Here is a 14851-nt window from a genome sequence, read left to right on the forward strand (position 1 = left end):
CAATGTGTGAAGTTTGAAATGTTATATAATGCACTTATTAATCTCATTGTTTAATAAGTTTGTTTAGTATGAAAATGTATAAAACTTAAAGAGTTTTAATAAGAAGAAATTTATTGTTCGATAAATTCAATTTATTTCAAATTATATGATCAGATATGGTTAAATAAAATATTGTATTAGTTAAAATACGCGTCCTAATATTTTTCGTCTAACAAAATATGTAAATACTAGTACTGTTAAAATAAAATCTATACATTTTGATAATATTTGGATTAAATTATGTTATAAATTTAATAACACTAGATCAGTGTTTCTTAACGTGGGCGTACCGCCTTCTAAGGGGCATTTTGATCCTTTAGGGGGTTGATAGGATTGAAGGGGGCGTTGGAGGGGCAGTAAGTTCTATAATGCCAATGGACATTATAGAAAAACACCAGTGTCTAGTGATACATATTATCACACGTGAAATCACAAAAATTGTAATTACGTACGTTCGTACGTCACATTATCTAATCGAGTTTTATAGGAAATACTTCAATAACATGTTTATTAATAGATTTACTTTTATACCCATTTTCTTATAGTGTTGGAACCCACCTCGCAGTATGTGACTGACTATATCTCAGCTATAAACGTCAACACATCGAGTTTTCTAGTGCGCCTTCACGTGTCTTAATTTTAATTAATTTTAAGTATAAAACTCTAAATAATCACATTTTAATAATGAGTGAAAAATAGAAGTGTTGTCAATACTCGGAGTAGTACTTATTTGGTTTGGTTTTATCGCTTCATCGCATCATTTACAGTTATCGTTTTATCTTGTATGTGGAAGAACATTTTCTAATGAGGCGATGAAATCATCACGGTTGGATAGAGCATTTATCAAAAATAGATTTCGACAAAATAAAGCCACTTTCATTTTTTCAGGACCATAAAACAAAAATTGAAAAAATGGCTACTGTGAATAGTTGATTTAAAAAAAAAATCAACTGATTCAAATAAGGAACTCATCGTTTCATACAAAGTGTTTTTATTAGTTCTAAAAAACGATATAGGTACCTCATTAATTCGGGGAAACGCTTATTTTACCTGATGTTAAGGAAATAGTTGACACTATGCAAGGAGAGAGTTCAAGTAATAAAATAATGAAATCAGTTCCTTTGAGCAATGACACTGTCTCCAAAGGAATTGACGAAATGGCTGATAGCTGATAACGTAACAGATTATAAAGCTATTTTACTAGCGTATGTGCGATTTATCAAGAACAGTAAAGAAATGGTCCAAGAGTTATTGTTTGCTAAGAGTTTAATAACTAATACCAAAGGATCGTCGATTATCTACCAAAAATTAAACTATGAGTTTTTATTTTAAATTAGATACTGGTCCATAAATATATAACACTTTTTTGATTGGTTTGGAGAGGGGGGGGGTTGTAATTCGTCATTTATCTCGATAAAGGAGTGGCGCTGAACCGAAAAAGGTTAAGAACCACTGCACTAGATAATAAAAAGCTAATAAAAAATAATTTTTAAAGGTGTAAAATTAAATTTCATATTTAATTTAATTTAAATAAAAGTCATAAAAATTATAATATCAAAATCTAAAATTGATAAATATGAACATAATATTATATTCTTTAAAATAATTTTATTTAAATGATTTATATATTCTTTTTCTACATTATTAATTAAAAAAAGTAAATGTATAACAAATCTAAGAAGAATTTGATATTTGAAATGTTTTAAACTCAATAACTATATTTATGAATTTTCTTTATAATGTAATTCGAATATACGATTATGTATTAAATAGTTTTAAATTATAAAGAAAACTCCGATAGAAAACTCCACAGGGGGTTTATGTGATTTCATTTTTAAAAACTTTATGTAAAATATTATTATATTCTATAACTTATAATTTACACGGAAACCTGAAGTGTTTGATTGAAATATAATTATTATACATAATTTTATTCATAAATTAACAACATTATTATTTCATGTTAAAATTATGTATAAAGAATATTTTATACGTTCAAATAGCATATGTTTATAATTTAAATTAATATAATTAAAAGTAATGTATTTAAATGTATATACAAATATTAATCATTTATGTAAATATTCATTTATTGTTTTAATATTTTTATTCACACATGAAAGTTCATAGTATTTTTCTGTACATTTTAAATAGTAGTAAACTGAACATAACTGTATTTTAATTTCGTTAATCAATAGTTAATATAAAAGAGATAAATTTAAGTAAATATATAATTTTCTTAAAATAATATTGTTCGTCTGTTTATAAATAATTTTTTTGGAGTCGATTATTATTGAATACTGAATTTAACTTACTATAATATTTACCTTTTCATCTTAAAAACATGTATATGTATTTAATAGTTTTTTTATTATTGAAAATTATTGTTAAATTTATTACCGTTTTATGAAAAAAAAATGATGTATACCAGTTCAATAAAAATATTGTTAAGGTATTTTGTGTAGGTATATCATAAATTATAGTGATAGTTTAATTAACATTTTTTGCGACTCATAAAAGTAACTAATTTTTTCTAAAAGCAGCGAGTTTTTTTCCCATGGTATAGAATATTTTTATTATAATATAAAATTTTGATACTTAATTTTTTGTTTTTTTTATTTGTTTTATATAAAAAGTAAAATGTTTATAATTTGTTTTAAAGCCTAAGTATGAATATGCGAATATATGAGGTTAGGTAAATTGGGTCCACGATAAGTTTGGTACTTTTTGAAAGCGGTAAGTTGAGTCCCGGGGAAAAAAAAGTATTGGGTAAATTGGGTCCCGGCTAATAATTTGATTGATTTTCAACGATAAAATGTCAATGTAATCTTTGATTACGTCTAATTAAAATACGTATATCATACGGTGCTACAGGAGGATGGAAAAGATAATTTGGATTGACAGAATCACTAATGAAGAAGTTTTAGGAAGGGTATCTGAGAGGAAATAAATATGGAAGAGTATACAGAAAAGGCGAAATGAATTAATAGGTCATATTTTATTATACGATGAGCTGCTATTACTAATGTTAGAAGAAATAATCGATGGATATTTTGTGATAATATACTAGATACTTACAAGTATATCTCAGCTAATGCTAAATTTCCCCCAAATATTTGGTCTCAATTTTCTGCCACCACCGTGCGTACAACCAATAAATGTGAATCATATCATTCACGATTAAACCTTCGATTTTACATCCTACTATTTTTTACTTTGTAAACAAGTTATTAGAAATACAGTGAGAGATATAAGTAAAATTACGAAGCACAAATTAAAAAAAGAAAAATACGCTGGATAAAAAACAAACTAAGGAGCAAATGAAAAAGTACACTAATAATATAATAACCGAATTTGAGTTTGTTTAATCCATATTATTTAAGTTTTTACCAAGCGAATAATTTATAATTAATTAATTCTTATATTTTATAACATGTATGTTTTAAATTATTTATTTTTTTTTTTTTTTGTATATTATTAATAAAATTAATTTGTTTTTGCTGGGACCCAATTTACCTACTACCTATTTTTTCCCGGGACTCAACATACTTACTGGCTACTTTTTGCGGGACTCAATTTACCTATAAAAGGTCATTTAGGACCCAATTTACCAGCTTCCATTTCAATAAATAAGTGCAAAAATAATTATCAATAATTACTATAATAATTGTTTGTTATTTATTAAATTATTTTTGTTTTGTATTACTTATTTTATTATTTGTTCTCATTTTTTGTACATTTATACGCAAGAACTAAACCAATTTTTATTATAAAAGAACATACAAAAAACTCTTATACAAAAAAATAAAAATATTTTTAATGTTTTTCACGCTTTTTTTATTACTATAAGAAATAAAATGGAATCGATGAGGAAAGGTAATAAGTAATTCAAAACCACATTTATAGAAGATATATTTTATTATTTTACAGATGATATTCATAACACATTTAATTATTCATTAATTTATTATTATTACGTATTATCAACATTAATATTATAATGTATTAATAAATGAGATATTTATTTTAAAATATTATATTGTACTCATATTTATTAAATAATAATTGTGTTCAATAATAAAATATTCGTTATAAAAAGAAATATGGTTGTTTATAATATCGTTCTTGAATTAATATATTTCTTAAAACATAATTTCAATAATAATTATTATGTTGTAAATAATATTTTATTATATGTTACTTCTTATAATTACAAGTATTGAAAAAATATTAAATAAGAAATATTAATAAATAAATAATAAATAAAAAATTTATATTTCATTACATTCCTATATAATTTAATTTTGGAATTTGTGATACATTTTCTATAGTTGTATTTAAAATTAAATTATTGATTAATAAAATATATACTTATTTTTTTCTGAATTGTATTTATGTAGATGTTCAGTATTAATTCGTATTCCTGTATCAAACAAATTATATTCAATTAAAATTAATTTTGAAAATGTTACGAAATTAAAGTGAATATGTGATGAAAATTGTTGGTGTCTAAGTAATAATAATAGTAATAATAGTTTAATATGATGTAACATAACAAACGTTATGAGAGTTTAAGAGTGAAAAACGAACTAAAATAGTCTTTTTCCATCGTCAGCTATTTTGAGGTAATATAATCTTTGTTTAACGATGCTACTTTGTTAACAAATTATAAATTAAAATGATCCTATGTCGTACGTCATTGCTATCTGGGATAATCATCTGATGGCGGAAAGCGTGAGCGTTTTCGTATTACTAATATTATAATACTATATTCGCAGCTAACGGACAGACAGTTGGTGTAAATTAGTAACGTCCGGTGATGATGAGGATAACGTTGGTCGTATGTTAATAAATGCGTTTAGTTTGAGTTAGTACTGAGTGCGGTGGTAAATGTGACTAACGAAATGAATTTGGTGGTGTTGATTATATTGACGTAACTATTATGTGAAACTCGCCTTTGGCCCATTTTTTAAATTGTCAAATTAATTGTTTATTATCATAGTAATTAACAATAATATCATATGAAAACCTAATGGTTACATTAATTTAATGATTAGACAAAAAAATATCAAGAATTAAAGTCACCAAACATATATATTATAGTAAAATGCATATTATGATGACAATTAGTAAAGATAATTATATTTTGTTCTTATTTTATATCAACAGACTACTATTAAAACGGAGAGAAAGGCGAACGTATAGCAATTCAGCCGACATTTAGACAGTCTTCTACTTCAGTTTTCTTACATTATTGTGAATAATCCACAGTTATTTGTTTAATCGTATTACCAAAAACACAACAAAATGGCTACAATAGACGGACGACCCGCTCAGTACGGGGTTACGTTAAAACAATTGCGTGAACTTATGGAACATAGAGGCCGTGAAGGTATCGAGAAATTAAACGAGCTAGGTGGCGTTCAAGATATTTGTAAAAAGCTGTACACATCACCCAGTGAAGGTAATTAATTTTTTTTGTTCTCTTTTTATGTTTTTCATGTATCTAAAAATGATTATAATTGTTTGTACCATTAATTATGCAGGATTAAGTGGATCTACGGCTGATTTGGAACATAGAAAAGAGACATTCAGTTCAAATACAATACCTCCTAAACCTCCGAAGACATTTATGCAACTTGTGTGGGAAGCTTTGCAGGATGTTACTCTTATTATTTTAGAAATTGCCGCTATTGTTTCATTGGTGTTGTCGCTTTACAAACCAGCCGACGAAGAATGTATATTTTCTGTTAACATAATAGTTCTTTGTATGATGGTGTATTTTAATTACAATTATATTTTCTGTTCCTACAGCAATGACCGCCGAAGACGATGAAGCGAAACATGGATGGATTGAAGGATTAGCTATATTAATATCAGTTATAGTGGTTGTCATTGTAACAGCGTTCAATGATTATACAAAGGAACGACAGTTTCGTGGTCTTCAAAACCGTATTGAGGGTGAACACAAATTCAATGTCATCAGGCAAGGCGAACTGCGTCAAATTTCTGTTGGAGACATAGTCGTTGGCGATATTTGCCAGGTAGTTTAGATGTTAAAATAATTATTGAGTGACCATTGTTTGCCCAAATAGTAAATAATATGTTTCTGTTATTTAACAGATTAAATACGGAGATTTGCTTCCTGCTGATGGTGTTCTTATTCAAAGTAACGATTTAAAGATCGATGAATCTTCTTTGACTGGCGAGTCAGATCATGTTAAAAAAGGAGAATCTTTCGATCCTATGGTTTTGTCGGGTAGGAATTATTAAATTTAACAAAATGTCTTTTCAATATTTTTTAAACTAAATTAAACGGTTTTTTATTTAAAGGAACCCATGTAATGGAAGGTAGTGGTAAAATGTTAGTCACTGCAGTGGGTATAAATTCCCAAGCTGGAATCATATTCACACTGTTGGGTGCAGCAGTAGATCAACAAGAAGAGGAAATGAAAAAACAACGAAAAGGTATTTATCGTACTTGTGGTTAAAAGTTATATTTTTAGATGTAGTTAATATTAATAAATGAATTGTTCCATTTATACTTTTATATAAAAATTAAACCATAAAGCTCAAAGTAGAAGTAGAAAACGTCAATATATATATATATTTATTATTTATATTATTTATAATTTTATTCACTATTCTATTACATATTTCTTTTGAATGAAAAATTATAAAACTTATATTAGATTTTGTTGAGTATTTGATGTTAAGTTTCTAAATTCTAGGTGTATTAAATACAAAGATCAAAGTTTCTTCTGTATGCTACAAATGTTCGAAACACTAGTTAATTTTAACCGTTCTATTCAAACTTATTGCATGTTAATAAATGCATATTCAAAATATTTATTTTTACTATCCTAATCTGTGTTTTATTTTATATTCTAATTCATTAAATCATTCTTGTTGACATTAAAATTAAATTTGTTTTATATTAATTACATCACCGTAAAAATTAATTTAATTACTATCTAATTTAGTCCTATCATATAGTATTTCATTAGTTATGGATCGTATAATTTAGAAACTTGTCATAAATGGAATATTTGATTGTGTCCTTGCGATTTTGACTTTGGTTGTTTCGCTCTATTTATATATATATATATTTTTTTTTACTAAAACTTTGTTAAATAATATATTTAATGATATAAAATAAACATTTTTTGAAACAGAAGCCAGAAAAGTTAAAGGTAAGGGCTTAACTGATGAAGCACCTCCTACTATTAACAGCCATACTACGGATATGAGTATGAAGCAATTGAACAAAGGCGCTGAAACAGATGATGATACAGCTGGCGGTGGTGAAAAGGCTGAAGAGGAGCCCGCCAAAAAAGACAAGTCTGTTTTACAAGCTAAACTTACCAAATTAGCTATACAAATTGGATATGCAGGTAAATTATTTTGAAATTATTTATTCAAATCATTATTAAATAAAGTAATCATTAATCATACTATTATTGTTAATATTATTAGGATCAACCATTGCTGTCCTCACTGTGCTTATATTGGTCATTCAATTTTGTATCACTACATTTGTCATCGAACATAAACAGTGGAAGAACCATTATGCTGGTGAATTTGTTCGTCATTTAATTATTGGTGTCACTGTATTGGTAGTGGCTGTTCCTGAAGGACTTCCTCTTGCTGTGACCCTCTCTTTAGCATATTCAGTCAAGGTATTTTCTTTTTCGTATTTTCTTTATTATTTATATCTAGTTTTTTAAATTTATTATTGATGTTTATTTTGTAATCTTTGTAGAAAATGATGAAAGATAACAATTTGGTTAGACATCTAGATGCTTGTGAAACTATGGGTAATGCCACAGCCATTTGTTCTGATAAGACTGGTACCCTAACGACAAATCGAATGACAGTTGTTCAATCATATATCTGTGAAGTTCTTAGTAAAACAATGCCTCAATTCGCTTCAATACCATCGAATGTTGGAAATTTGATGGTACAAGCAATTTCTATTAATTCGGCATATACATCTAAAATTATGCCACCCGATGACCCAACTAGTGAATTACCCAAACAAGTTGGTAATAAAACCGAATGTGCTCTATTGGGTTTCATCCTTGCACTTGGAAAAAATTATCAAACATGGCGTGACGATATTCCAGAAGAAATGCTAACACGTGTATATACGTTCAACTCGGTGCGTAAGTCTATGAGTACTGTCATTCCTAGAGAAGGCGGTGGCTACAGACTATTTACCAAGGGTGCTTCAGAAATAGTATTAAAAAAATGTGCATACATTTATGGCCGAGATGGTCGATTGGAAAAATTCTCACGGGAAATGCAAGATCGTTTGGTAAGGAATGTTATTGAACCTATGGCTTCAGATGGTCTGCGTACTATTTCAGTAGCATACAAAGATTTCTTACCCGGAAAAACTGATTCACCTAACCAAGTACATTATGAGGGTGAACCTGATTGGGATTCTGAAGATAAAATAGTGTGTGACCTAACCGCTCTGTGCGTTGTAGGAATTGAAGATCCTGTTCGGCCAGAGGTAAAATCGCGTTGCTCTTTACAATAGAAAGTGTTTTAAAATTAGTATTTTTAGGTCCCCGAAGCAATCAGAAAATGTCAGCGAGCCGGTATTACTGTGCGTATGGTTACTGGTGATAATGTAAATACAGCTCGATCCATTGCTACTAAATGTGGTATATTCAAACCCGGTGAAGATTGGCTTGTTTTGGAGGGCAAAGAATTCAATCAGCGAATTCGTGATGCTAATGGCGATGTCAATATACTTACTACTTTAATTTTAATAACATATTTATTAAGTTATTTTGTATTTGTAGGTTCAACAACACTTATTAGATAAAGTGTGGCCTAAATTGAGAGTATTGGCTAGGTCCTCGCCCACGGATAAATACACTTTGGTCAAAGGTATAATTGACAGCAAAGTGAGTGATAGTCGTGAGGTTGTGGCTGTAACGGGTGATGGTACAAATGATGGCCCTGCTCTAAAGAAAGCTGATGTTGGATTTGCCATGGTAAAAAATTTAAAAATTAAAATTTTTTTTTTTAAATTTGATTTTTCTGATATTGAAAACTAATTTGATATATGTACTTATGTTTATCTATATTTATAGGGTATTGCTGGAACAGATGTAGCCAAGGAAGCTTCGGATATTATATTAACTGATGACAACTTCAGTAGTATTGTGAAGGCAGTTATGTGGGGTCGTAACGTATACGACAGCATTGCAAAATTCTTACAGTTTCAGTTGACTGTCAATGTAGTGGCTGTTATTGTTGCGTTTATTGGAGCGTGTGCTGTGCAAGATAGTCCGCTAAAAGTAAATACCATTCGGCTTATTAAATACACATTTTCATTGTTTACATTTAACATGATAATATGGGACCCAAGTGCAACTACATTCTCTCGTTAACTTGAGAGTTCAAATAAATTATTGAGGTTTATTAGCTATGTACTAAATAATTTCGTATCCTTCCCCTCATGATTACTCTTCTGCAATGACACATCTAAGCTTAATTTTTTTAGTTGGCTGTAGACATGTAGCAAATTTAACCTTTTATATTTTTTGGTAAAATCGATTTCCTTACACAATTTTACCAAATTAATTATAATGCACCTTATTGCCCTACACACGTTGTTTTTTCTATCGAACTATCTTATTCTCATAATGTAAATAATCAACGATTCCGTCGTTGATTGCATAGAGTAAATTTGAACCTCTCCTTCTCATTTTTATAAATTGTTTTGCATAATTAGTGAATTGTATACATTATTTTTTTAAAAAACTATTAAATTAATAATTCTGAAAAAAAAGCTTATAGACGTGTAAATATATTAAATAAATAAATAATATATAAGCTTTAGTGAAATAAAAGCCCAATATGAGTAACTTATGTGTCATAAAATTTGAATAAAGTGTAATCCAAAAATATCATAAAATAATGTGTTATTTTTTTAGTATATTTTTTTTCATTACACTAACTGAGTAACTAACGGTATGAACAAACTTTACAAGCAGAACGAAGTCAAAATAAACTGAATATAGTTATTTTTAATTTTTACTGTGTCCACACTATTGTATTTCTTTTGCTGGTCGAAAACCAAAAAACTCTTTTTAAATCGATGCTTATTGGGAAATTCTTGATGATAACTTTATAAATTATAGTATATGACACTATAATAGTATTAAAATAATAATTATTATTTTCTTACATTTTTATTTTTATGTATTTATAGGCTGTTCAGATGTTGTGGGTAAATTTGATCATGGACACGTTGGCCTCGTTGGCTTTGGCCACGGAGTTACCTACGTCTGATCTATTGTTGCGTAAACCGTATGGTCGTACAAAACCTCTGATATCACGTACAATGATGAAGAATATTATCGGCCAGGCCGTGTACCAGCTGACGGTGATATTTTCGCTGTTGTTCGTCGGCGATAAGATGCTTGACATACCAACGGGCCGTGGCGCAGAGTTCGGCTCTGAACCCACCCAACATTTCACTGTCATTTTCAACACATTCGTCATGATGACGTTATTCAACGAGATAAACGCGCGGAAAATACATGGTCAGCGCAACGTGTTCCAGGGATTCTTCACCAACCCGATATTCTATAGCATATGGATCGGTACCGTGCTGTCCCAGGTGTTCATCATTCAATACGGAAAAGAAGCGTTCAGCACCAAGAGCCTGTCGCTGGAACAGTGGATGTGGTGCTTGTTATTCGGTTTCGGCACACTGCTATGGGGCCAAATAGTCACCACTGTGCCTACCCGTAAAATCCCGAAACTTCTATCGTAAGTAGAAATCCGTTTCATCACTACCATTATATCCTCATCGTCATCATCGTTATTATTATTGTAATTACATTTTTTCTTGATACATTTTAAATATAATATTTAATATATTTTCTTTTTCTTCTTGGTTTACTTCGTTGAACGAACGAGCTTCAATGCCCGTCGGCTATACAACCATGCGCACGTATACACCGACGGGGAGTGACGAAACGAGTTTATTAACGGCCTTGTCGCCTTGTGGTTTTTGTTTTTCGCAGATGGGGACGCGGTCAACCGGAGGATTACACGCATGCTATAAATCTAGGTGATGAGAACAGATATGATCCCGATTCCGGGCAAAAGCCGCGTGCCGGCCAGATCCTGTGGATCCGTGGACTGACCAGGCTTCAGACTCAGGTTAGAGCATCATTGGCTGCATCACTGGCTACCGCCAAAATAGGGCGGATAAATGTTAATTTTTCTGTCTTTTGTTACAGTCGTTTTTTCTTGTTATTGTCCATTTTTATTTAATCGTTTATTTTTTTAAGTTTATTATTTTTTCCGAACTCTTCATATCTTTCTCGACAATCGATGTATTATTTTAATGTCTTATATCGTCGTGTTTAGCTACACGTATCTATTTACTGATACATATAGATATAATTCTTTCTCTTTGTTTTTTGTCGTTTGTTCGTTTTTCCAAAATTTCTGTGCAAGTTATCTATCGTACATATCGTTTTTTCAGTCATTATATATACATTTCTACTATTAATTTCGCCATCTTTTCTTCTTTATTAGATAGAACAAAATATTCAGTTTTAGTTTTGTTTTTATTTATTTTGATTTTCGTTTTTACTGCGATTCGCACATTATAGGCATTATTGAAAAACATTAACATTGTATATAAATATATACTTATATACATATATATGTGTATAAAATGTATTTATATATATTTTATTTTATTTTTATTTTTTTTATTATACATTTCCATAATTGCATTTTACATGGTACACACATATACTATTTAGTATTTATATAAACAGTACTGCGTAAGGGATATTATGGGTGATATTGGAACCCTTGGGAGTTCATAAAACTAATTTATACGATTATTTGAAACATATACACATATATTTATAATGTATATGTAAAAATGTTTATATAAAGAAGTCTATTACTTAAAAAAGTAATAATATATGTAGTTACATCGTTTATATTCGTACTGTATTGAAAACTATCAATATTTTTCTCCATTAAGTCTTACCAAAACTTTTATGATTGTGGTCTGTGGTCATGCAATAAGTATTGGCTAATTAGTAACAGTAAGTAATATTTAGGAAAATATTTTTGTAAAAGTATTGCATGTAGTAATTGATCCACATAAACTATTAATATTATATAAATATTACTCCGTCAATATCTTATCCAAAATATCGTAGGGTACGGTAAATTGTAAAATAACGACTCTCGTTCGTTGTCATGCATTTTCTGATGTTGTGTCGTCAACAAATTGTTTTCAACGAAGAATCTATGTAGTGATTAATCAAACATTTGTGTGTAAAAACTTGTTTTCCCTGTCAATTAAAATCGCGCGTTAATTCTACCCCTCAAACAGCCCATCGATAGCCGAGCGAGTGAGCCAGCTGTTTATTATATATTCAAGAAAAACTTTATTAATAAAGATTTTTCAAAAACAAATAATATTATCACCGATAGGCAATAAAATTGTTCTGCTGTCAATTGTTTTTACCATTTTCATTTAAACATTTACTATTTTTAAGTGAGAAGTAGGATTTTTGTTAGTTTAATTAACGTGTTTATGAGTTTAATTTTTTCACTACTTAAAAGTTATTTATATATATATGTTCATTATCATCATTTTTTCATTGCCATTACTATAGTTTTTTATTTATTGTTTTCAGAATGAAATGTAATTTATATAAATAACATACCATTTTTTGTAAACATTAGTGTAGTATCCAGTAAATGAATGAAAAGTTTGTCTTTAATTGTTTTCTCTATAATATTTACTAGTATCAATAAAATTAATCGAAACAATATTACGTGGAATTGATAATTATTTTAATTTTTAGACGACAGACAATAGAATATCCAAAAGTATTTTTTGAGATTTTTATCTTCTATTGATATAAACTTGCAAGCATTTGAATAGTCAATCATTTTAAAATCAAAATCGTAGTGCACACCCGAAAAAAATTTAATTTCTGGATACGCCACTGGTTAACATTATATAATTTGCTATACATTAAATTAAACAGATATGTGTTAATTTGATAATGATAATGGGGTTCGTGGTGCGAACAAATTTTAAATTTTCTCGTTGACAGGTGAAATTATACGTAAATGGGTAGTAAACGACCGTAAACGGGTCACTGAACTCGCTTTTGTTTGCATTTATCCGATCTAGCTCGGACGCGTACGAGTGGTTTTATTGATATCGTACAGTTAACTGTAATCACTCGACAAATTGGTAATCGCTATGTAAACTTCCATGTGCATAGTACATTATATATATATTCCCACACACCTCCTTGTGGTTGGCAAATTTTGTTGTCGACCGTCCTTTTGTCCTCCCCGGGTATAATGTACCTACCGCACTGCGGGTTGAATATAATAACATACGAGAACACGGTATATCGTGCATATAATACATTTAAAACAGATAAAAAGTTGTTGCACTCATCACCTAAAACCAGAAAAAAACACACTTCGCATGACACGCGTGTTGTGTTTGTGTATTTGCAGCTGCGTGTCATCCGGGCTTTCAAGTCCACGCTAGAAGACCTGGAAGAACGGCGTTCCATACATAGTTTGCGCACCACCACTACCAGCTCACGGGGCCGTCCTCTATCCGACAACATCACGTACATAGATGAGGAACACCACCACAACCACAACTACCAAGCTGTCCCTCCTTCTAACAACAAGACACCACTCAGTGAGGGATAAAACAAAATGAAAATAATATATAATACATCCGATAACACTATTAAATATTCCTAATCGTGTGTGTGCGTCACGTTAAAAAAAAAAAGAATCAATCAATCAAAACAAACAATTTCGCATAATATAATTTATTATAATAATTAATATATTATAATTGTCATCTTGAATTTTTTTCTATAACTTATATATTTTTATTTTAATACACTCATCTTTTTTTTTTACATTTTTTTTTTTTTTTGTATGAAATTATACGTACGTACAAATTATATGAATAATTCGAGCTTGGGTATATTTTGTTTTCGTTTTTATTTTGATAGAAATAAAAACAAAAAAAAAAACGGGCGGTCTTCATTTCTTCTCTATCTGTCACTCTTTTATAAGTGCGCGCGATTTCCTATCTGCAGCTGCTGCTCTTAAATTGGGTTTACATGGTCGCATATTATGCAATGCATATTATACCGATAAGGCTTGTGTTTATCATGCGCGCCCGGAATTGCTTGAATCATGGATTTTATAATTGTAGAAGGGCAACGCGAATACATTAACCGAAACATTTTTATAATTTATTTGTATGTCTTATCAATTGTTAAGTCTCGTTGGATTGGATGCTTGCTATTTGGTACGTGCTGTTGTTAAATCACAGTGTTTGTTACTAAAAGTCACTGCTGATGATCGCCTCTTGGTATGATTTAAATACATATGTTGGTTATTATTATTATATTTTATAAAGTTACTCCTAAATACTATACTGTACTTTCTGCTGAACTATGCCTGTCTAGCAATAGATAAATTAATTATTGATTTAAAATTATTCTTTGTACAAACTATAATGTCGTGCTACATTAACTAATGAAACAATGGTATTGGGTTTTACAACTAACTAACGCATCACATCAATAATATGTGAGTAGGCTGCGAAGGCAAGATATTATATCATATTTATTCCTTATTACTTCTGTTATTCATATTTATATTATTCATATTCATATTCATATTCATATTCATATTCATATTCATATTCATATTATTATTATTATTATTATTATTATTATTATTATTATTATTATTA

At 29.2% G+C, this 14851-nt stretch overlaps 1 protein-coding gene across 9 annotated transcripts in view; it reads left to right on the forward strand.

The window, feature by feature from the left end:
- LOC112685554 (plasma membrane calcium-transporting ATPase 3) overlaps positions 1-14851 on the forward strand; it is a 46562-nt gene that overhangs the window by 16740 nt on the left and 14971 nt on the right. For 7 of the 9 annotated variants that reach the window (XM_025557469.1, XM_025557472.1, XM_025557468.1 and 4 more), the window contains exons 3-15: positions 5209-5503; positions 5586-5777; positions 5854-6083; positions 6163-6298; positions 6373-6507; positions 7215-7433; positions 7516-7718; positions 7802-8557; positions 8612-8791; positions 8853-9047; positions 9147-9353; positions 10271-10833; positions 11091-11229. In XM_025557469.1, coding sequence (XP_025413254.1) covers positions 5347-5503; positions 5586-5777; positions 5854-6083; positions 6163-6298; positions 6373-6507; positions 7215-7433; positions 7516-7718; positions 7802-8557; positions 8612-8791; positions 8853-9047; positions 9147-9353; positions 10271-10833; positions 11091-11229 — 3312 coding nt within the window. In that variant the 5' untranslated portion in view covers positions 5209-5346. Of the gene's footprint in view, positions 1-5208; positions 5504-5585; positions 5778-5853; positions 6084-6162; positions 6299-6372; positions 6508-7214; positions 7434-7515; positions 7719-7801; positions 8558-8611; positions 8792-8852; positions 9048-9146; positions 9354-10270; positions 10834-11090; positions 11230-13581; positions 13775-14851 lie in introns of all 9 variants that reach the window. The other 2 variants (XM_025557474.1, XM_025557477.1) reach the window with 2 other exon arrangements.

The sequence above is a fragment of the Sipha flava genome, unplaced genomic scaffold (assembly GCF_003268045.1).
Source record: "Sipha flava isolate LNK unplaced genomic scaffold, YSA_version1 282_pilon_pilon, whole genome shotgun sequence".
NCBI classification, from domain to species: domain Eukaryota; kingdom Metazoa; phylum Arthropoda; class Insecta; order Hemiptera; family Aphididae; genus Sipha; species Sipha flava.